Source organism: Xenopus laevis, chromosome 1S (genome assembly GCF_017654675.1).
Source record: "Xenopus laevis strain J_2021 chromosome 1S, Xenopus_laevis_v10.1, whole genome shotgun sequence".
NCBI classification, from domain to species: Eukaryota; Metazoa; Chordata; class Amphibia; order Anura; family Pipidae; genus Xenopus; species Xenopus laevis.
Window position 1 is genome coordinate 117,107,488 of NC_054372.1, and position 24,743 is coordinate 117,132,230.

Here is a 24,743-nt window from a genome sequence, read left to right on the forward strand (position 1 = left end):
TCCATCTGACCTTACTATATACCACAACGTTACACAGCCACTGTACGCCATTGTATGGATAAATAGCCATTGGATACAATTGTTCCCTATGAGCACATCTGCACTTTATCATGTTCTTTATCATGTTCTTACTACTATCATATCACAATGATACACCCATCATGTCTGACGTTTAGCATTATTTACTTAACATATTACATCTGCTGAGTGTGCACTGTCTTGTCCTGTCCCTGCACTGTGCTGTCCCATCTTGCAGGAGTTGCATATTTTTGCACTTGCACTTTTTGTCTGTTGTCTGGTACATCTATGTTGTGTGTAGCACCATGGTCCTACAGGAACATTGTTTAGTTTCACTGTGTACTGTACAAACGTATATGGATGAAATGACAATAAACTCACTCTTGAGATAAACTAAATGTATGCAAGTTTTAGAGCTAAAATGGAATTAGATTTGTTCATTCCTGATGTGCTGTTTATTCTTCACTGTTTAATGTTAGGTACTTTAGAAGCTCCTTGGAGGAACGCTTCTATATACAACCCAGTTCTGACAGTACATTGTCAGCTGTCAAGTCAAAACAGTGAAGTATAACATTAAGTAAGTACAGCATTTGTGTCACCCAGAGGAGCTATCAATAATATTTCTATAAATATGTTCTTTGACAAGTGTGCATATAGGTTAATACATAAAAATGTTAAGCAGTGCTGTGCCTAGTTGTTTAGGCAAATGTTTTACATGTTGCTTCCCCCAGTATGAACTTTTTTTTAAAATTATTATTTCTATTTTGTTTAATATTTCTTTTTTTATATTAATTTTTATTTGCACTGCTAGGTCCAGTCAGCACACCTGCTGGGAGAAGAACACTGGCAAGGCGCGTGCTAGCCCCTGGATCTGCACTGACCCAGCAGTATCCTAAAAGGGGGGCCTGTGTGGATGTAGTCTAGGGGTCCCTACATGTAATTAATCCACCACTTGCTGTTAAAGTTATAAATGTATTTATTGGATCCCTATTAACATCCACCCTGATATTTTTCACTGAAGGGGAATTCACACCTCAGGTAGCCCATAAAAATAATTGATTGGGGCCAGTACCAGAATCATTTGCTAACTTAGGTGCTACATTGCACCATTGCAATTGTCCACAGCAACTAATCATAATTGTTTTGTTTTCAAACTGGTAGTAGAATCATCAAACTAAAAATCTGATCACTTGCCATATAAGCAACTGTCCTTGTACAATTTATCACCTATCTTAGTAGATCAGCTACAATGTACATAAATATTGCAGTACCATAACTGTATGAATAGGGTACACTTTGTTGTGCTGGTCTTAGGAATTTGCTGCTTCACATTCTGACGTTATGCACAAGCATTTCCTGATCAGGGCTGCTTTTCTACAAAAACCCTAAGTATAACATTATTGCCAACATTTTATAAATATAAAAGTGTAACTAAAATTTTAATAAAACAGCAATGCAATAAAGTGCATACTAGTGGCACATTCAGTTATCCAATATTGTAAATAAATCTGCCCTCCAAAACTGCATGCTGGAGACCTCACTGATTCTCCTGACCTACGTGATGGCTATTTGCCCAGATTCCCTTCACTGGAGTCAGTCTGTGCAAAGGGATTGGGCATCAACCTGTATGGAAGTGACCTACATACCATAGGGGGCTTTGGTACCTATAAGGTGGTACACAGTCCTAATGAATTAGAAAGCTCTGCCTACAGTTTCATAACTCAGTTTCAATAAAATACATAATCATTGATTGCATGACATAAAGCTTGAAGCCAGAATTATATTTGGTTGAAGCCATTCTGAAGTTCAGTGAATACATTTGATTTTCTTTCTTTTTTTTTTCATTGTTGCAGATTTTGAAAATACGTTAGATAAGTCTAAAAGCCAGTGGAGCAGCTGGAGAGATTGCACGACATCCAATGCAGAAGCACAGTTATGGCAAATCTCCAGAAATCATGCACTTTACAAGCATTTGCACTTCTACAGTAACTTTGAGGACTGTAGAACTTTCATTGTGCCATACCCAGTCCTCTTCAACAGGTGGCACTCCTGCAACACAAGATGGATATACTATGCCTTTGCATTGACAGAAACCAGTAAGGCAAAATCTTTTTAGTTCTGTCATCCCTAAAAAGTTCTACTTCTTGGCCTCTACAATTAGTTTGCGAAATGATGGCAGAAGGGTTACTTTTCAAAGGAAGTCCAGGTATGGGACCTGTTATCCTGATTGCTTGGGACCTGGGGGTTTCCAGATAATGCATCTTTCCATAATTTGGATCTTCATATCTTAAGTCTTCTAGAAAATTGTGTAAACATGAAATAAACCCAATAGGCTGGTCTTGCTTCCAATAATAATTAATTATATCTTAGTTGGGATCAACTACAAGATACTGTATTATTATTACAGAGTAAAAGGAAATCCTTTTTAAAAATTTGGATTGTTTGTATAAAATGGAGTCTATGGGAGATGTCCTCTCTATAATTCAGGGCTTTCTGGATAACGGATCCTATACCTGTACTACATAATTTAGCCCCTGTACAAAGAAAACTGGCTCCTGCAGCAATTTGTACAAATATACTTGAATTTTGAACTAAAACATTCTAGTACATTGAAAGGGTAATTAAAACCTCCAGTTGATCTTGTTTTCATTTTCTTCCCAATACTCATTTTGATGTACAAGGTGTGTGTGGTTACTCCAGGTGTATACGCTATATAGGGCACATATTGCTGTAAACTGTAGGGAAGGCCACTGTCTTTGGAGCAGATTTATCTGTGAAGGTTATTTTGTAAATACTATGTGCAATATCAGAATATTATATTTTGCTACATATTAACATATTTCACAGAGCACATAGGTTTATTTTTGTATTCACTATGATATGTAGTCTGTTAATAAAATTGTCTTTTAAACACTGGTATAAATTTATGCTAATTCATGTTAGTAGGAAAGAGTAAGTGTCTTTAACTTTCTAACCTGTATCAGTTTGTTCCACCCACAAACATACTGTATGTTCATCCATATGCTTTACTTGTTAAAGCCACAATGAAGGATTATTCTACACAATTAATGTATTTACTTAAATATAATTTACGTTATATGTGCAGAGCTTCTTCAATTAATGAAAATCTATAAAACTTCAGATTTTGGCAGAAATATTCAATTCTACCATGACTTGTCTTTTAATAAAAGTTCCCCCCCCCACCCATAACCCATACTTATGCCATCTTTAATTCAAATATTTTGAGACTTTATAAATAGCCGTTCTGTTTGTTTATTTGTACAGTATGTTATTTATATGTCTGTGTGGGTTCATCTGAGTACTGTATTCTCCCCTTAATCCAACATGCAATAATTTAACTAGCTTCTGAGACAATTTACCATAATGTGTGTAAATGTGATAGGGAGATTGTAAGCTCCACTGGGACAATATACTGGGGCTGATATACTCACTGTAAAAGTCTATGAATAAGTTGGCAATATATACATTAAGTATAACAATAACAATTACCATATTAAACAGCAGTAGTAAATACTACTGCTTCAGCACTGTATAAAGAAGGTCTATAATCTCACTACTTACTATAGAGAGACATGGTTCTTGAGAGTACTCTATAAATTGAGAGATAAATAGAGAATACTCTATCAATTGAGAGATAAATAGAGAGTACTCTATCAATTGAGAGATAAATAGAGAGTACTCTATCAATTGAGAGATAAATAGAGAGTACTCTATCAATTGAGAGATAAATAGAGTACTGTATCAATTGAGAGATAAATAGAGTACTCTACAAATTGAGAGTACTTTATAAATTGAGAGATAAATTGAGAGTACTCTATCAGTTTGAGAAATAAATAGAGAGTACTCTATCAATTGAGAGATAAATAGAGAAGACTCTGTCAATTGAGAGATAAATAGAGTACTCTATAAACTGAGAGATACATAGAGTACTCTATCAATTGAGAGATAAATAGAGAGTACCCTATAAATTGAGAGATAAATAGAGAGTACTCTACAAATTGAGAGTACTCTATAAATTGAGAGCTAAATTGAGAGTACTCTATAAAGTGAGAGATAGAGTACTCTATCCATTGAGAGATAAATAGAGAGTACTCTATAAATTGAGAGATAAATAGAGAGTACTCTACAAGTTGAGAGATAAATTGAGAGTACTCTATATATTGAGAGATAAATAGAGAGTACGCTATAAATTGAGAGATAAATAGAGAGTACTCTATAAATTGCTCTGGGCAGATTTACTTAAATTTCAAATGGGCAATCGTCATAAAGGAGTCAAATCATTACAGTGAAGAAACAAATAGTGAAACCAGGAGTGATTTTTTTTTTTTACCCAAGCTGAAAAAAACTTATTTCATAAATTGGTCCCTCAGTCTTGTTCTTGGCAATTTTAACCTATACTGACAGTCATCATGTACAGTTCACACAGTAGGGTATGGTAATGAGCATGAAGAGGCTTATGGACAGATTATTACAAGGCTATTTTCACATTGATGTGCCCCTTTAGTCCATGTGATGCATTCAGCTTTTGACTAGAATGTACATTTATACTGTGAGGAAGTACGATAGAATAAACATGTTGTGCCCTCTATGCCATTAATCTTAGCCAATAAAATTTCACAAGCAGCGTTTATTGTTCAGATAGGGCCACTCCTGCCATGAGGCAAGTTGAGAACCTTGCCTCAAGAGGTAGTGAGTGGGCAGTTTCCAGGGGTGGCAAAAAGCCGCCTCCAGTAACTTTAAAAGCTAAATTTACAGTTTTCAAACTGGAAATTCAGCTCAGCTAGTGCAGTATAGCTCACCACCCCCCCCCTTTTACCCGCTCGGACGCTATAGTTTTAAGCAAGGAGTGGGGCTGCTGCCTCAGGCAGCCACAAGATCGCACCTGTTCTCAGAACTTTCAATTATTACATCTGTGTTCCAGAAATGAGAGAATTGTAATAAGATGAAATTAATAAATTCAACATAACACACAAAACAAAATCTAATTTTTCATGAGACCAGTCTTAGATCATCTTAGATCATCTCATTAAGCCACTCTCATTTCTCCACAAATGGTGGAACTGCCCTGTGGCAACCCGTTTCTGGATTCGGGTATATACTCTCATTACCAGCGTCACGGGACTCACACTCCCTAAAAACCCGCCTGAAGCCCTACTAAACAAACATATACCGGGTGGCAATAAATACTCCAGACGGTTGATCACATATCTTTTCCGCAGCCAAGCAAACAATAGCGAAAGCCTGGAAAACTAACACCCTGGATATACGAGAGGTGAAAAAAAGACTGGACAATCTACTATTAATGGAAAGACTCACAAAGCATCGAAACCGGCCAATCCAAGGCTTTTAACAAAACCTGGTCCCTCTGGCTCTCCTACCGACAAATTTCTCAAGGCTTGTTAACTTAGACCTTTCTGTTACGGGTTGTGATGTTGAGCCATGCCATTCTAACCAACAGCTCTTTTTCTCTTTTGTGAATAACTTGCATTCCTTTTATTTTTTACTCCCTTTCCCTTTTGGTTGACAATTTGATGGATATGCTTTCTTGTTTACCTTATGTATGTATCAGTACTATCTGTGACAATGAAAACTGTGCCCCTGGGTGTTCCGGGTCAGCACGCACGAATGATGTCAACCTTCACTTTGAAAATAAAAATATATAAATATATAAAACAAATTGTAATTGCTCTACTGTAAGAACTTCCCCATTAATTTACATTTTTTAACAAAACCACAAGAATTGCATGACTGCTTGTTATCAGGGTGCTCCCTCTGGGACTAGAAATTTCACCTCAGTCATGTGTTACTGTAATTCTTTTGAATATTTCAACTTTATATTTTAATGACACGGTAACTTACTGTATTTTGTATAACAAATTCTTATTTTGAGTGGGACTTAATTACACCCCCCTCCAACACTGTTAAAAGTTGAAGGGGACACATTTATCAAACTGTGAGCTTTCAGCTGAACACAGAAAAACTCACTTTCTATTCATTCCAAAGAAATTTTTAGAAACAAATTATATTTATCTATGGGTGAAAGTAAGAGTTCACCATGCGCAAAAGAAATAACCATAGCTGGCACTGGCGAGGGTATAGAATCCCTCTGGGTAGAGATTTTGACTGGGCAAAAGGTAACAAAAAGAATTATCATTGGTGTATGCTATAAACCACCTTGTATAAGTGTCGAGTATGAAGCCCATCTACTCTTGCAGATACAGCGGCTTCACAGCTGGGTCAAGTTGTTGCTATGGGTGACCAGATAATGGGGTTGCTAAGACAGAAAAAGCTAGTAGGTTTGTAAATATGCTGAATGACAACTTTTTATTCCAGCTCGTTCAAGAACCTACCAGGAATAACTCTCTTTTGGACCTTGTAATAACTAATAATACTGAACTCATCTCTAACATTTGTGTGGGGGAGCATTTAGGGAATAGTGATCATAACATGGTCTCCTTTGAGATTCTGTTGCAGAAGCAATTCTATAAGCGAGTAACTACAACACAAAATTTCAGACGTGCAAACTTTGACAGTATAAGGGCATTTCTGCAACATATTAAGTGGAAAATGCGTTTCACAGGGTTAAACACAGAACAAAAATGGGAAGTCTTTAAAATGCTGCTTAATAAATATACTTGTCAGTATATTCCACTTGTAAGCAAGGAACGTCGTTGCAAAGCAAAACCCTTTTGGTTCAATAGAAGCGTTGGTGTTGAGGTGGGAAAGAAAAGACGTGCTTTTAAGGCTTTCGAAGTTAGCAGGGACAGCCGAATCATTTATAAGGTACAAGGAGGCCAATAAATCATGCAAAGAAGCTATAAGGCAAGCTTAAATTGATATAGAAAAGGATATTGCAGCAAGCAGTAAAAAAAATCCAAAATTATTTTTTGATAGTGGGACCCTTACTATCAGGAGGGGGGTCAGCTGGTTGATGAAAACAAAATAAAAGTGCAGATTCTGAACTCCTATTTTTCATATGTCTACACAAATGAGGAACCAGTAAGTGAAGGTTTCCTTCTTAATAGTCCCAATTCCAGTAATACAACTAATGATGCATGGTTCACACATGATGACATTCAAAAGAGACTAGAACATGTTAAGATTAACAATGGTCCTGGGCCAGATGGTATTCATCCCAGGGTACTTAGCGAGCTTAGCTCTGTGATTGCCAAACCTCTTTACTTAATTTTTCAGGATTCATTGAGATCTGGCATAGTGCAGAGAGACTGGCGAATTGCTAATGTGGTGCCTCTATTCAAAAAAGGATCCCATTCTCAGCCTCAAAACTATAGGCCAGTTAGTCTGACGTCAGTGGTAGGAAAGCTTGGGGAAAGGTTGTGGAATGGACTTCCGGGTGATGTTGTGATGGCTGATTCAGTTAATGCCTTTAAGAATGTGTCACAGTCGGCACCCAACACCAGAACAGATGCCAAGCACCCTGGTCTCGGCTCGTACTTCACCAGTCAAGTGACTGCCTTTGCCCTCGGGAGGAGCCCTCGGCTTACTCAGATGCCACCTAGAGGTGCAAGGCGTAAGTTCTGGCAGGCAATGGGGCACAACTGTTTACAAGGATGCTGGAAGATAGGAAGCCACCAGGAACAAGCAGGCCGGGCCAGCACAAGCAGTTAGAATAGTCAGACAGGCCAGAATCAGGATTAGAGATCGTAGAATAGTCGGAGAACAGGCAAGGTCAGGATTGGAGAGAACAACATAGTTTCAGGAAGGCAAGGTCAGGATTGGAAAGGTCAGAGTAGTAAGCAGGCAGGCAAGGGTCAAACACAGTAGATCAAACAGGAATCACACAGAACAAACACCCAGGAACAAGCTAATTGAACCTAACAACGGGCAAGGTCCTGTAATCTAAATGGGCTTTATATACCTTTGAATTGCGCGCCAATTGCGCGCTGGTGTGATGACGCCAATTGCGCGCTGGCGTGATGACGCCAGCGCGACTGCGCCTTTAAATAACGAACGTGCGCGCGGCGCTCACCCTAGAGGAAGCCGGCACAGGAGAAGGGAGCAGCATGACGGGCGTCCACACCGAGGACGTGGTGTGGACCCCGCTTCCGCTAGACCACCAGGGTAAGTTCCTTACAGAATGGCTTGGATGATTTTTTGGACAGACATAATATCAAAGGCTATTGTGATACTAAGCTACTAGTTAGTATAGGTATGGGTATATAGAATTGAATTAAAAGTAGAGAGGGTTGTGTGTATGTATCCTGGGTTTTCATTTGGAGGGGTTGAACTTGATGGACTTTGTCTTTTTTTCAACCCAATTTAACTATGTAACTATGTAACTATGTAACCATTTGATTAATATGCTTCTAAAAATCCCAAAGGAATAAGTTCAAAGTAGGTGAGTGTCAAGGGCACCAACCCATAGGGCAGGATCCAAACTGTTTGTATAACAGGATGAAGCACTTTATTGGAGTATGGCAACAACACATCTACACATTTCCACCAGGAACTGAACAGTAGCCAGTCGGCACCAGGTGGTCTAGATAATAGAAAATGCCAGGAATGGGGAACTGTTGATCACTGAGTGCTGATATTCAGCTGTGTTGGCTTGCTGCTGGAAAGACTATTGGTTTCCTTGTGGTAGGACAAAGCCTAGACTGTGCCCTCTGATTTTCTGTACAAAGACTAGCAAATTGGCATTCTTAACAGCCACCTTTATAAGCTTTATAAATATGCAACACTTGCTCTCCTGAAAAAGGGGCCTGTATATGCAAAAAGTGAGAGCAGGTGATGAATGTTCTAATGTTACATGTATAAAAATCAAAAATATAATGGAGTTCTCTAAATTAAAATAGTTTATTTTCAGATCACTCACACTCTCTGTATTATCTATTACTTCATTTTTCGCATCATCATGAAGGAGAATTCAAACTGCTACTAGTATTTGAGTAAATCCTAATGATATACAGGTGATCTTTTCCAGGAACTAGTTTTATTTAGACACTATCTGGTGAATGTACAGTAACTGGATTTACTCAAATACTAGTAGCACTTTGAATTAAATTTTGAATGTGTGACTTGTGACACCAAACAAAACAAAAATACGAATTTGAATACGAATTTACTATTCAACCCTTAATAAATCTGCCCCTTAATGTTATTGCTGCTTTTTATTACTCATCATTCTATTCAGACCCTCTCCTAGTGATGTAGATGTTAAGCATGTCCTGATACTAGGCCTAGACAATAACATTACCTTTAAAACATTTTACCATCAATATACTAGGAATCATTTAGTATGACCCTGGACAGACCTGTTAGGGGACTAAGCACCTCTTAGTGCTTATTCAAAAGGGGGCCTGGGGGGACAGCAGTCCCAGTGGGCCCCAAGCCCCCCAGTCCGACCCTGTCTGTATCCAAGAGGAGACAGTCTTGCGGCAACTTTTGCCTTTTACAAATAGGTCAAGAATTAGCTCTTTTATCCTCATGCTAAAAGAACATAGCAGTTACTATTCAATGAGTATGTCCCTTTAAGGCAAATAGTGGGAGGGAAATAGTGGGAAGGAAAAAGGGAAAGTGAAAACACTGAAGCAGTGAATGTGGAAATAGTCTTCTCGGCTGTGTGAGCTAAAAGTAGTGTCTGATTGCCAGCTCTGGATTTAAGCAGGTATTTTCTATTTTTGCTTGCAAAAATACTTGATTTTAGCATGCTGAAAGTGTGAAGGTAAAAAAAATGGTGAAATATTAGTTAGGAAACAACTAGTTCATCTCAGTTGCTGAGCAGACAATCATGTGCTATGATTTAAATGCTGCTGTACTTCAAGAACTCCCTCTAATTGCTATGCTAAGGCTTAAATCAAATCTCAGGGGCTGTATTATTATCTCCAAATGTAATAAAAGTCAATAGAGAAAATATGCACAATAAAAAAATGAGCTGCATAATTTAGAAGGAATGAGCTGGGAATAAGCCAAAGCTGTTTACAACAGAATATCTGTTTCTGGCACTGATTTATTGCTCACATCCTGTTTTATTGCATACACTCTCCACCAATGGCAGACTTTTCTTTTAATTCTACAGAATATGTAAAAATTCTATGCAAGTTAAGTAGTGGTATTACAACTCTTTTAAGAGAAACTTTAATTGCTTATTTCTAGCTTTATTGCAAGGATTGATATTTTGTAAATTGTCAATTCTGGGATTGCAAAAATGAAAATGAAACTATGATTCCAGATCCTAAAGTTTCTTTGCAGAGGTAGAAAATGCAACATCAACTTATACCATTTTCTCTTGACGTGTTAGTGGAAAAAGCAAAATAAGTTTAAATAAGTTTGCCTTTTGTGCTTTTTTATTTAGCTTGTACCAGAATATTTTCCAGCCCTTTTCCACACAGTTTGGTTTACGACACACTGGATAATTTGTTGTTTGCTGGAAATCTGCGCTACTTGCAGGTGACCACACACCCTATTTACCATGTCCATTTTACAAAATGTGGCAATTTATGAAAGCTTGAACACATTTCTGGGAGTTGTACAGCCATGTTTTATGTTATAACAGTTTTGCTAATGAAGTTAATTGTTACAAATGTATAGAAGTTTCAGAGTTTTTGTATCTTTTTCTGGAGTCAGTGCAGGACATAAAAGAGAAACTCAGGACATTTCAGTAAGAAACCCAGGACTACGGGCTGAGCTGTCAAAATTGGGAGTATCCCACAGAAAATGGGATAGTTGGGAGGTATGGGTGCCTGTCAGTACACACAGAAGTGTATAGGAAAGGATCCACTTCTCTCCATTTGCCTTAAAAACACAGGAGAAGCACAGTTTGCTGTTGGCCTTAAAGGGGTTGTTCACTTTTAAATGAACTTTTAGTGCTCTGTAGGGAGTGATATTCCATGACAATTTGAAGTTGGTTTTTATTTTTTTATTATTTGTAGTTTTTAAGTTATATAGCTTTTTATTCCAGTTTGCAATGTTTGCAATCTGGTTGCTAGGGTCCAAATTACCCTAGCAACCATGCATTTATATGAATAAGAGACTGAAATATGAATTACATAAGCCTTACAGAGCATTTGTTTTTTTAGATGGGGTCAGTGAACTCCCATTTGAAGGCTGGAAAGAGTCAGAAGAAGAAGGCAAATAATACTATAAAAAATGAAGACCAACTGAAAATTTGCTTAGAATTAGCCATTGGATTACATACTAAAAGTTAAATTAAAAGTGTAGCACCCTTTAAGGTGGCTGCAACCAGAAGAAGTGAAACTAATTGAACAGTTTTTTCACTGCCCCTGTTTTCAGTTTCATTATCAACAACCTCTCAAATACCACAACAAATCTGCTTGATGCAAAACCTGATACTACTGATATCTGATGAGATACTTAAATAAACTGATTTAAATGTCACTTATAAAATGTTGCCGGTCTGAAGGAAAATGGTACTTCTTGCTATATATACTGTATATACATATTCTTTGGCTACTCCTTTCATTGTCTTTTCAGAAAAAAAAATCTGGTGAACATTAACTATAAATTGTAGAGGACCTGAAAAGGCCAGTAGAATAATAATAAGCAGTATGGAAGAAGAAAGCAAGATTAAGAAAAATAATCTTGGCGGAGTTTAACTGTAACTAGATAAAAGCCTACTTACTAATGGAAGGCAAGCATAGCTTGTTTATTCAAATAACTACTGGAAAAATGCTCTATGCTCTGGAAAAATGTCTATTTTAACAATGAAGAAACCAAAATATAATGTACAGGTTTTTCAGAACAGGACAAAGTACAGTATGCTGGAAGAAAAAGGCTGGGGCTTGTTGGGAAGTGTGTAGTTAGTGAATATATGGGCTTAGATTGTTGGCTTTCACATTGTAGATGGAAAGCTTTTGAGTAATATAGATCTGGGTTTAATAGTGCAGCATAGGATTCATTTCAAATGAATAAAGGTATGGGATCCGTTATCTGGAAACCCGATATTCAGAAAGCTCTGATTTATGGAAAGGCTTTCTCTCATAGATTCCATTTTATCCAAATAATCCAAATTTTAAAAAAAAACATTTCCATTTCTCTGCAATAATTAAACAATACATTGTACTTGATTCAGACTAAAACAAAAGATCAGCCTATTGGGTTTATTTAATGTTTACATGATTTTCGATTAGACTTAAAGTACGAAGATCCAAATTATGGAAAAATCAACAAACATCAGGTCCTGAGCTTTCTGGATAACAGGACCCATACCTGTACAAGGCAGAAGCTTGAAACCAAGTCAAAACATCTAAAAATTAAGTTGGTTTTGGGTTGACACCTGATAGGTAGCAACCATAGAATAAGTCATATGCAGAGGGTGAACACGGTAAAAGTTAAACAAGGGAAGAGGAACCCCTTACAAAAGGGAAACTCACAAGAGAAGCACTAATAAAACAAGGATAGTAACTGAAGCCACTCGGTTTATAAAACTCCCAACCATAAAAACACTTAAAGGAAAACTATACCCCCCAAATGAATACTTAAGCAACAGATAGTTTATATCAAATTGAATGACATATTAAAGAATCTTACCAAACTGGAATATATATTTACATAAATATTGCCCTTTTACATCTCTTGCCTTGAACCACCATTTCGTGACTCTATGGGGGGAATTCACAAAAGTGTCGGGAACGAAAAAATGTCATTAAAATGTCGTAGAAAGTGTCGTAGCAACAGCCGACAAATTCACAGAGCATTTCTCCGCAAATTTTCCGACATGTACGACACTTTTGAATTAGTGTCGTTAAAAGTGGGCGTGGTTTTTTCGGCGCCACTTTTCCCGACATTTTTATGAATTACTCGTAAACTCATTTTTTTTTACTGACAATTTTTCAGACACTTTAGGCTCTCCAAAACGAAAATGTCGGTCAAATTGTCTTTTGAAAAGTCATGGTAAATGTCGTTTGTACGATGAAAAGATATACGACATTTTAGAAAATTGTCGGACTTACGAGACATTCAGAGATGGTAACATCTGCCTTTGTGAATTTGCCGTTTGTACGACATTTTACAAATTTGTCGACCGCCACTTCTGGGTTACTTATTTTACCGACACTTTTGTGAATTCCCCCCTATCTGTGCTGCCTCAGAGATCACCTGACCAGAAATACTACAACACTTAGGGGCACATTTACAAAGCTCGAGTGAAGGATTCGAATTAAAAAAACTTCAAATTTCGAAGTGTTTTTTGGGCTACTTTGACCATGGAATGGGCTACTTCGACCTTCGACTACGACTTCGACTATGAATCGAACGATTCGAACTAAAAATCGTTCGACTATTCGACCATTCGATAATCGAAGTACTGTCTCTTTAAGAAAAACTTCGACCCCCTAGTTCGGCAGCTAAAAGCTACCGAACTCAATGTTAGCCTATGGGGAAGGTCCCCATAGGCTTGCCTGTGTTTTTTTGATCGAAGGATATTTCTTCGATCGTTGTATTAAAATCCTTCGAAACGTTCGTTTCGAAGGATTTAATCGTTCGATCGAACGAATAATCCTTCGATCGTTCGATCGTAGGATTAGCGCTAAATCGTTCGACTTCGATATTCGAAGTCGAACGATTTTAGTTCCTAGTCGAATATCGAGGGTTAATTAACCCTCGATATTCGACCCTTAGTAAATCTGCCCCTAACTGTAACAGGAAGAAGTGAGGAAGCAAAAGGCAGAACTCTGTCTGTTAATTGGCTCATGTGACCTTACATGTGGTTTGTATGTGTGCACAGTGAATCTTACGATCTCAGGGGGCGGCCCTTATTTTTTAAAATATAATTTTTTTATTTATGATTACCCAATGGCACATACTACTAAAAAAGTATATTATTATGATAATGGTTCATTTACATGAAGCAGGGTTTTACACATGAGCTGTTTTACTCAGTATCTTTTAATAGAGACCTACATTGTTTGGGGGGGTATAGTTTTCCTTTAAGAATTCACCCACCATGAAAGCCTAGCATACAGTAAATATAAGCACAGATTATAGGAAATGTACATTATGAAATACCTGCTAAGAAAGCAAATAATTATTCAACATGCATCCCACTATACAAAGGGGACAGAAACAATACAAGACTGGAATCTTAATCTCTATAGTCTGACCAGGGCTACATTAAGGCACTGGTGGGCACAAGTCAAAGATTCTATCGCTATGTAGTTCCTCTCCTGAACAAATATGTGGCAAAACTGCCTTAACCTAACGTATCCCTTAAAGTGCCGTTGAGCATAAATTTGAATACGCCCAAGCCCCCAGTTGGAGGTTAGACCATCAAAACACTGTATCAGTTTACTCACAACAAGCCAGAATTCAATTTATGCGTAGTTAGGCTTAATGTAACACATTGTATCTTGACCACTGCTGACATTCAGCAGAAAACAGTGCCTGTAAAATGCCACCTTCACACATAATTTTTAAATCTGCATTTTTGTCCATAAATGTGTGTGTGTGACTGCTCCATGTGCTTCAGCTGGGACAAGGAGGGGAGTGCATTAAAAAATCTGCACCCAGGTTTTAAAATTGACTTCTACTGTAACATAAAACACCAACTTTTAGGGATCTCACATGTTCTAGAAAGGAATACTGTCCCTATTATATTGTTACTATAAATAAAATTGCCATGATAAATTATTTTTAACATCTGTGCCAGAAAATACTGCCCAGATGGCAACTGTACAATCAGTGAAAGTAGAATCAGTCACTGCAATGTTTGAAGTCATCTATCAACAAGGTTATTATAAACATAATCATTTGTTCTGGCGCATCCGCATGTGCGCTCGCAGGAAGGGGGTGACATCACTCCATCTTGCAGTGCAGCAGTAAAGTGTGACAGAAGTTTATCAGAGCACAAGTCACATGGCTGAGAGCACCTGTGAAACTAACAAAATATCTAGCCCATGTCAGATTTAAAATGAAAAAGAAATATAAAAAAACTGTTTGCTCTTTTGAAAAATGAATTTCGGTGCAAAAAACGTTTCCCCATGTCAGAATCCCTTTTTAATGTATAAATGATTTTTAGCAAACTTAAATTAAGGAGATCCAATTCCAAAGCCCCAAGCATACTGGAATAACAGATCATTAATAATTACACCAGTCTCTGGTAAACTGGTACTGAAATAACTGGTCAAAACTTTCACATTCATATTTCACAAATAAGCCTTTATGAAAAGGTATTTCTCTATATCATAAATTTAATTGCATCTAAGCTAGGTGGAAACTGTATCCATGTGTCTGAATATATTGCTAACCACTAACATAATTTTTGACTAAATATGTATGAAAAAGTTTGTGTCGTTTGTTGAAAGGCAGATAAAGGTTATAGTTCAAGATAAGAATCTATATACTAAATACTATGGGGTAAATTCACTAAAGGGCAAATTTTCGCCAGCTAACACTCCACCACATTTCATGCCACTTCGGCAGGCATAAATTAGTTACCACTACACTAATTCACTAAAATGCAAAGTTGTGTTTTTTGTCAGCGTCAACATTTCTTAGCAATCTTTCATTAGCACCCATTTCTGCCTAGCGTAGCTTTGTTTGTTAGTACTCTTAATCTTAGTTCAATTTGAATAGGGCGGGTACATATAGGTTGTATATATGACTTTATTAGAGATGTTGGTGCAAATGCTTGAAGTGGCCATTTATTATTACAAATTCCATGTAAGCAAAATAAAGACTAAAGAGATCCTTTAATGCCCTAGACATGAGCCCACCCTAAAACAAATGTGGCAAGACCCTAAAATTGGTATAAAAACACAAAAATCTTTAATAGTTAGGACTTTTGAAGACAATACCGCTTTAAAAAATAAAAATAAAAACAACTTTTTTTAAAAATAATTTTTATGAATTTCCGGCATACAGGATATGATGTCACTGACATAAGATGGAGGAGGATGTAGCTTTTCATCCTCCTCTCATCTTATCAGCTTGCCTGGTCTAAGGTGGCAAAGGAAACTCTGGTGATAGGATGCAAAACAAAGTCTCTTTTACTAGAAATTTGTCATATACGCATGTTAGTAAATTGGCGATGTCCCTGCGAATGAGATTTCTGTGGAATTTTTGCTAGTGATGGCCACTTCGCCCTTTAGTAAATCTGCCCTTATTTGTCTTAAAAAGCAGAATTGTTCAGTTAATGTAGTGTTGTATTTGGAGGTACTGTACCTAACAAAATTGGCTTTTGCTATTTGGTATCTCTGCTTCTTGATAGCCTAAAATGTTAGAACATCTGCATATGGTGCTAGATGTAAGCTCACACCCAGTCCTCATCTGGGGCAATTTAAAATCTGCTAAGAATAAGTGCATCTTTGGAGAGAGATGCAGATATTTGTATTGATTTCACTACTGAGAATATTATATGCTGTGCCACATCCACTTTACTGGCTACCCGCTATGCACAATTTAATAGCAAGTGGCTTCTCCAGATTGCACACAAGGATTTGTGGCAGCGCACACCGGCATCAAGAGGAATCGCCCACTCACAAGGTTATGGTTAAAAAGGTATAACTTTAGTTTCACATCTGATCAAACATCTAGCGTCTGAGGTCTGACGCGTTTCGTGGCTACGCACTTCCTCAGAGTCAGAGCTTCTCCAGATTGACATTGCTGCAAATGCATAATCCCTAAGCCTTCTATCAGTTTGGTCCTGGTTATTATTTTTGCTCTGTTCTAAAGTCCCTGTCTATTCTATATGAAGATCCAGAGTGCACTTTGTAGGAAGTTTGCTACTTTTCTATTTTTTTAATTTGTACAACCTTGAATGGATAAACGATTCTGGGACATAAGTTTATCTCGACTTCTGAGGGGAAGATTTATCAAGGGTCGAATTTCGAAGTGGAAAATACTTAGAAATTCTACCATCGAACAGAATCCTCCGTCATTCGAATTCGAAGTCGGAGGATTTTATTCATCGTACGATCGTATTACGATCATAGTGCGATTTTATTGTACGATCGTACGATTTTCCTTCAAAACCCAAAAACTTAGAAATATGCTCTTTCCCCAACCCCATATCTTTTATTTTTAGAAATGTGTGTTCCTCTTTATATTCATAAAGTGCATAATAATGTAAATTCCCTCAAATTTTCAAGTCATGTTTATGTGAATCATTGCAAGAGTGATTTTTTTAGCAGGGTTTCTAACCTACTTCCTTTTCTTCAGCAAAGTTTATTAGACCCATAATCTCCAGAGCACATGAAAAGTACTTAAAGGGGGCACAAAGATAGAAATATTCAGACTGTGTATATGTATGCTGAAATCCGACCTGTGTGTCTGCAACAAGGTTGACGCAGTGCCTTGAAGTGCAGGCCAAAAAACAGCCCACAATGACTTAAGTGTCTGGGGCTCATTTTGTTAAGCGCTGCCCAGTGGATTCTTCTGCTAACAATGGACTCTGGATGGCACTCTTATTCACTGAAAAACACACCAGGCTAAAAAATTGCTTCTAGCAACTGCTTCTGTTTCCCTGCTTGGATTGCTGTGATTATCATCAAGTACGTGAACCACACTTGAAGTGAACCCAGTTTAATGCAATAATAATCTGTGTACACATTGTGCCATATAGACCTAAAACTAAGAGAATTATGGAAAAAATACTACACTTCATGTTTTTGGCTTTTACAATATGTCTACACAATATACAATTCAGCATTCAAGGTTCATATGTAATTGTTTCAGATTAACAATACATGACAGCATAGAAATCAATTCATAAATAATCAGCACTGTCTCATCAGCTCCTATGACAAATGTAGTCTTACTTTTTGCATTTTATTGACAGCGCACAATGAGAATGTGACTTGTCATTGCATATTTTGTGTGTAATGTGGCAATTAATCCTGTATATTTTAAAGGAGAAATAGTAGTACTAGTGTTTATTTGCTTAAACAGCTGTTTTTCATTACTTATAACACATCAGCAAAAAAACTTCTGTCTCCTTTGCTACTGTTTGCATCTGATTTTTCAGGAACAGTAGTCTATGCTTAACTACATGATCAGGAAATTCCCTATCCATTCTAGAGAAGTTCATATTAACGTAAGGAGCAGCAGCATCGAAGTCAAATTGTGAGTTCATGCAATTGCTGACAGTACCCGTTCTTGTTATTTCTCTCCAAAGGAATCAGATATTCTGAAGGTTAAGCAGCAGGCTTTTCACTAGAAAACAAGTTTTTCCTATGATCAAACAGCAGCAGGATTACTCTTTGAGCAAAAAGCACAGCTATAATCAACAGATCCACAGGAACATGCAGGAGGTGAGTAATGCACAGAACTTGCTGACACTATAAACTATACAATGTCTGCTTTCTTAACAATGGTTTCACATTAATGCATATTTAATGTTATGCAATGGCTAGCACTGCTATCCTACAGCTTTAAGGTCCTAGGTTTGATTGTAGCCAGGGCACCGTCTGCAAAGCATTTGTAGGGTTTCTCCTACATACAGTCATTTTAATTAGTTTGCACTGTAGTGTATGAGACATTGTAAACGTCTCTGGGGCAATGAATGAGGTGTAATCTCTGTTAAATGTGCCAGTACTATATAGCGACCTTTTGTATTTTATTTTTATTGAATATCAAAGTGGTAATTCTGGTTTTGACATGCTGTGTTGTTTTGTGGACTTCTAGCACAGAAATTTAGAAAGGTGCCATAGTTATATGTGATTCTTAAAGTCTAGTACAGGGCTGAATCTTGAAATATGAATGCTCTGGTGGATGAGAAGTCTGTTTTTCTCTAATTCTAAAAAAAAAAGTTACCACCACTTTTCTGCTTGCATAGTTTTTGGCACATATGACCAAGTAAATATTTCTGTTTGCAGTTTTTAGGTGATTCAACAGAGATTAATGAGGAGACAATTCCTTGTGTGAAATAAACTTTGCTCCATGGTCGGCTGTATCTGGAACTCATGCTTAAACTTGCTTATCGACCCATGCAACCCCCTTTACATATTATTGGACTAGCTGAAAGTTTGCAAAAACATTCTATATGAAGGAGGCCTTGCATTAACTGTTATTTGGAAGTAATCTAGTTGACTTTGCAGATGGTTTTGTAATTGGTTTTGATGGTACAAGTAAGGGATGCACGGAATCCACTATTTTGGATTCAGCCGAACCTCTGCATCCTTTGAGAAAGATTCGGCCGAATACCGAACCAAATCCGAATCCTGATTTGCATATGCAAATTAAGGGTGGGAAGGGGTAAACATTTTTTTCTTCCTTGTTTTATGTCAAAAAGTCATGTGATTCCCGTCCCCATCTCTAATTTGCTCATGCAAATTAGGATTCGGTTAGGCCGGGAAGAAGGATTCAGCCAAATCCGAATCCTGCTGAAAAAGGCACAATATTGGCCGAATCCCGAACTGAATCCTGGATTCGGTGCATCCTTAGTACATGGGGGGAAAACTAATGTTTGCAGGGCCTTGAAGCTTATATAATACGGTCCAATGGAAAATGTGGGTTGAGCAACTTTACAATATTAATCTATTAAAAATTGCTTAAAGTTATTTGTAAATGCAATTGCTACGCAGCATTTGCTTCACTCACGGTTGTTACTTTTTAAAAAATGTTGCAAAAGTCAGTCTCCTCAGCAAGACAGGTCAGTTATGTTACATTGTTTCAAAAGACAGAGGCCTCAAGGCAGAGAATAGAAGGGAAAGACAAACGCTGCTTTTTTATAGCAATACAAATACAAATAACTTAAAGGAGAAGGAAAGCTCCAAGACAGTTTATTGCCTACAGATTAGCCACAATAGTGCAAGCTAGAACGCTATATTTATTCTGCAGAATGCTTTACCATAAATGAGTAAACAGCTCTAGACACTCTCTGTTTGTTTAGGATAGAAGCTGCCATATAAGCTTGGTGTGACATCACTTCCTGCCTGAGTCTCTCCCTTCTCACTTACAGCTCTGAGCTCAGATTACAGTAGGGATGGGAGGAGGGAGGGGGAGAGAAGCAAACTGAGCATGCTCAAGCCCTGCCCTGGAGGTTTATGCTGAAAACAGGAAGTCTGATACAGAAGCCCATGTGTACACAAAAAAGAAATGCTGTGGTTTTTTTTGAGGGTTTACTGGTATATTTATATAGACCTTTCTGATAAAGCTTACTTAATTTTAGCCTTTCCTTCTCCTTTAAAAACCATTGAAATATGTAATGAATGTATATTGCAAAGTTGCTTAAAATTATGTTTTCTTTTACTAGGGAAAAAATATTTTTTTGGGGTTGACATGTTTTTTAATTTCTTATTTAATGAATTAAACAAGACAATGTAAAGAAGAGATAACCAAACTATGATAATTATAAAATATCTCATTATAATAAAAAATGTAATATCATAGGTAACAGGAAAATAGCCAAACCAATATGCTGTGGTTAAATAAGCATGGATATCTTAAGAAAATCAAAAACTTTAAAGGGGAACTATCGCCAAAATTAAAAATATAAGCTTCAGCATACTAAATTAAGAAATTTTGTAAATACAATCAATTAAATATTCTGCATTGTTTCTGAAATAATCAAGTTTATCTTCATTATCCCTCTCTCAGAACCTATTTCTCTTCGTTCTGTATTCTTGCAGCAGTAGGGTGTCAGATATTCATTGACAGATCCAATATATCTTATAGGGGGGGCTTCCTTTCCTAGCAGATGAAGTAGAGCTCATTCAAATTACTGTTTCCAGTACAAACAAAATTAACTGCCTTTTGCACAAATTCTGCATGTAGAGAGGCAGGATTTCTGGTGATTTTACATGAGCTCTCATACATCTTTTAGGCAAAAGGAGCCCCCCTATAAGATATATTGGATCTAACTTTCAATGAATATCTGACACCCAACTGCTGCATGAAGAGAGAATGAAGAAAAACTAATGCTGATAGAGGAATAGTGACAATAAACTTGATTATTTCAGAAATGGTACAGAATTTTTAATTGATTGTATTTATAAAGTTTCTTATTTCAGTATGCTGAAGCTTATAAGAGTTTTGAGCTGAAAGTCCCTCATGAAAACTCCCTGTAGTGTTGCAAAACTCTTCTTAATGTGGCTTTTACAGCTTATTTACAGAATCTCTCTAGAAACTTTTACTTTCACTTCTGAATGTTTTTTATCTGTGTCCCATCCTGTGCTGGCCTGCAACTCTTAGAGAAATAATATTAGGTGAACTTTTAGAGGGTTATTTACTAAAACCAGAATTTTTCTGGTCTGAGTTTTAAAGGGGAAAACACCAATTTTTAAAAGTCTGAATAAACAAGTACTCCATCTCACATGTGCTGAGGTCATGTAGAAGTCAATGGCAGGTGTCCCGTTTACAATTGGAAGATTGTTGCTCTTGGTTTCGTACAATAATGCAAAGAATTTGTGGTTTTCATTGATAATTCAAAAATATCCGAGTTTGTTTGAATCAAAATTTTCACGATTTTACCGAGTCTTTTTCCGCACCAGATTTTTTTGAGTAATTTTATCTATACATTGTGTGAAAATATGCACAGTATTTTGGATGAAGTGGTTTTAAGAAAATAGTGAGAAACTTTCAGATTTTAGTAAATAACCCCCAAATGTCCTACTGTTTTTGTTACTAAATAGAATCAGTTTTCAAAAAATGAAAATGATAAAGCTGAGGTACAATTGTTTTTGTAAAGTGTTCGCCACTTTAAAATGTTATGTTTTGGTAAGGAATCTAAATCCAGTAACTTGAATTAACATGGCACTTAGCATAGTCTATAGTTAGGGACATCCACTACCACAAAGTACCAAAAACAGTTTAGGGCAGGAAGCAGAACACACAAGGTTGGGCATTTTTATCAAAAGTGAAACTAGTGGTCACCACAGTTTGAACTGTAGTGAACTGTAGAACAGTACAGGACACATATTTCAGGTGTAAGACATACAAACAACATACAAACCTGCAGCAATAAAGAGGAGCCCACTAGGAATTACCTTTATACCCTAGGCTGTTCTTTCCATAGCTATAACTCAAGATGTGCATATATATATATATATATCTCATTAAATACCTGCACTCTGATGCATTTATTCTCCGGGTGCATGGTCAATATTGGTTACATAATCTGTTTGGAATAAACGATTCCTGGACCAGCACTGCCCTCCAGTTTGTGTTTTTATTTCACATACAGAAAAACAATTGTTTTTCTGTATGTGAAATAAAAAGACAACACGAAGGGCAGTGCTGGTCCAAGAATTGTTTATTCCAAACAGATTATATATTTCTGCTGAACAATCTGAAAATATCTGAACTGGAAAAGTGTTTGGAAGCTGAACAATCCCTTTAATCTTTTCGTGGCCTGGAACCACAACCTCATGATAAGTCTCGTTACTCTTTACAAAACAAGTTTGCAGCTTGTGACCCAAATGACCAATTGTTGTTGTGAACTTTTTAGTTTGTTTACAGCAGTAATGCACTTTTTATAAAGTTTATATATAGTCATTTGTGTGGCATGATAATGAAACGGGTAATTCTTCTTTACTGCACCCATGAAAGCAAGCTGTGTGACGATACTTCCTTGGTGCCAAGACACCTTTTAAAATAACCTGGCCGTTTTGTTTCAGTGCTCCAGCTGGCATCAAACTGTGTGACTAACAGCTCTCACTCAAGTCCCTCTTTTCCTTTCTCAAGTCCCTCTTTTCCTTTATCAAGTCTTGACCCCTTAGCCTGTTTCATATACTTTTAATATGGCCTGCCTTGACAACTGACTGAACTTTGGATACAAAACTCGGCTACCTGTTCTGACTTTGTACTGTTTTTGACTATGCTTCAGCTTGCCCATTCAACTGTTCAACTTGCCTGGTGTCCCTAGTGGAATTAATTCACAGTAGGTGTCGCTAGAGAAAGCCCAGAGCCCTAAAGGCTGTATTTAACTTCCAACAGAACAGTCTACTTTTGATTCACTTACTTCTGATTCACTGACCTACAGAATATTTTTTCAGGAATCTTGCTAGTTATATGGTTGCATTTTTTCTGTAGAAGTTTCAATTCATTTTTTTGTAAGCAATATGTTCTGCCTTGTCACATTCCCATGGATCACATTTCTTATTGCTGAATCATCAATTGAGGCAAAAAAGACCTCCAGTTCCTGATTATTGTTCCCTAATTTAGCTGCTATATGGTTCTGTTTTGATCTGTACTAATCTGATTTGTAGAGTTGAGAGCAAACCTTTCCATTTCTATACTGGATATAATGCTTGCATTGTTGGAAAAAAATTGATCTCTGTATATGTTTTTTAGATGAAATGGAAGATACCATGTCTACTGTGTATACTACTAATGATACCTGACTGGCATTCAGTATTAGGTACGTTCCTTCCTGATTCATTGCACTTGATATTTTTCCTGAAACAAATGTTTAACTGAATATTATGTGCAGTTCTCTGCTAGACAATGAAACATATTATACTGTTATTCTGTACAAATTGAGCTATTTGATTTCATAATGTCATATTACATTACACATACTGTATAACAACGTCTCTCACACATTGCAAGACTTGGCATTTGCACAGAATTATTGCACATAGGGATGTAGTTAAGTTTTCATAAGGGAAGCTCCTGCTTATGGTGGTCACACCCTGGTGTCCATACAGGACTATTTTCAGCCCGCATTGCAAAACCATTGCGTTCACTTGACTTTTACCATATAGCTTTAACCTTTTAGCTTTTATGTACTTGAAGTCCTAAAAATGTTGCTTACTTGCAGTTGCAGTAGTTCTCAGATATGGTGAATATTCTGTGCTGATTCTTAGCTGGGTTGTCACCTGGGTAGTGAATATGACAAGTTTTAAAACTTCTGTTAAATGCTCCATGATGACCACTGAGACTGTTAATGGCAAAGAGTACACAAGATAAAGGATTACTGCAGTGTATTCCCAACTTGATTTAGTATCAGACCCAGCAGTATATGAAAAGTTAAGAGTAAGGGTGGGACAAGAAACCATCACAATAGAAATAATTAATAAGGAGTCTATTGCCAACTATAACTAATGGGTCTTTGTTTAATTTTATTAACATAGTGTTGGGGCTTGCTAGGGTGCACAGAGCTGGTGGATACGTAACTGCTTTTTCAGGGTTTCTGAGAGTTACAATGCTATTCTATGCTTGGGGTCACCATATCATTTAATGATGGGAGTCGTGCTTTAGTTTAGTATATCATGGTATAGTGCAGACTAGACAAAGCATGTGTAAAATGTTATCTATTCAAGTGTGGCTACAAATCACTTTGTGGCCTTTGCAAATTTGCAAATTTGCATACCCATGGATCTTTCCACGACTTAACAGCACAACTGGTGTCAGGCCCGGACTGGCAATCTGTGGGTTCTGGCAAATGCCAGAGGGGCTGCCATAGAAGTCAGTATTTAGTGGGCTGGTGGGGGCTGTTTGGGCCTCTGTGTGGACTGATTGGGCCAATGTGTACCTGAAATGCCAGGTCCTATTTTAATTCTCAGTCCGGACCTGACGTGTGTCATGCCTGCTGTTGTCATGCTCTGATAGCAACACAGCCAGGCCTGGCCTTAGATGAAGTAAATCTCCCAACTTCAGGACCAGACTGCTGGTAGTGTGTATCAAGTAACAGGACAAGGGTAGACTCTCCGTAGCACATAGCCTGCCACTATTTACTGTATTTAGCCCTGTCTTCAAAATTAAATTATTAGTATATAGTTATATAGCCATGCCATAGAACTGCAGACAGACACAGCCTGGCACAGGGCCTCAAATTCCACAGTCCA

The 24,743-nt window shown here is 37.2% G+C and overlaps 1 protein-coding gene across 2 annotated transcripts in view; it reads left to right on the plus strand.

The window, feature by feature from the left end:
- The first annotated feature begins 9,599 nt into the window (after positions 1-9,599).
- The window catches only part of LOC108705370 (programmed cell death 1 ligand 2), a 32,943-nt gene continuing 17,799 nt past the window's right edge, over positions 9,600-24,743 (plus strand). Inside the window, exons 1-3 of one of the 2 annotated variants that reach the window (XM_018242228.2) lie at positions 9,600-9,667; positions 18,131-18,266; positions 23,248-23,314. In XM_018242228.2, the coding sequence (XP_018097717.2) occupies positions 18,189-18,266; positions 23,248-23,314 (145 nt within the window). In that variant the 5' untranslated portion in view covers positions 9,600-9,667; positions 18,131-18,188. Of the gene's footprint in view, positions 9,668-18,023; positions 18,267-23,247; positions 23,315-24,743 lie in introns of those variants that run through there. The other variant, XM_018242229.2, reaches the window with a different exon arrangement.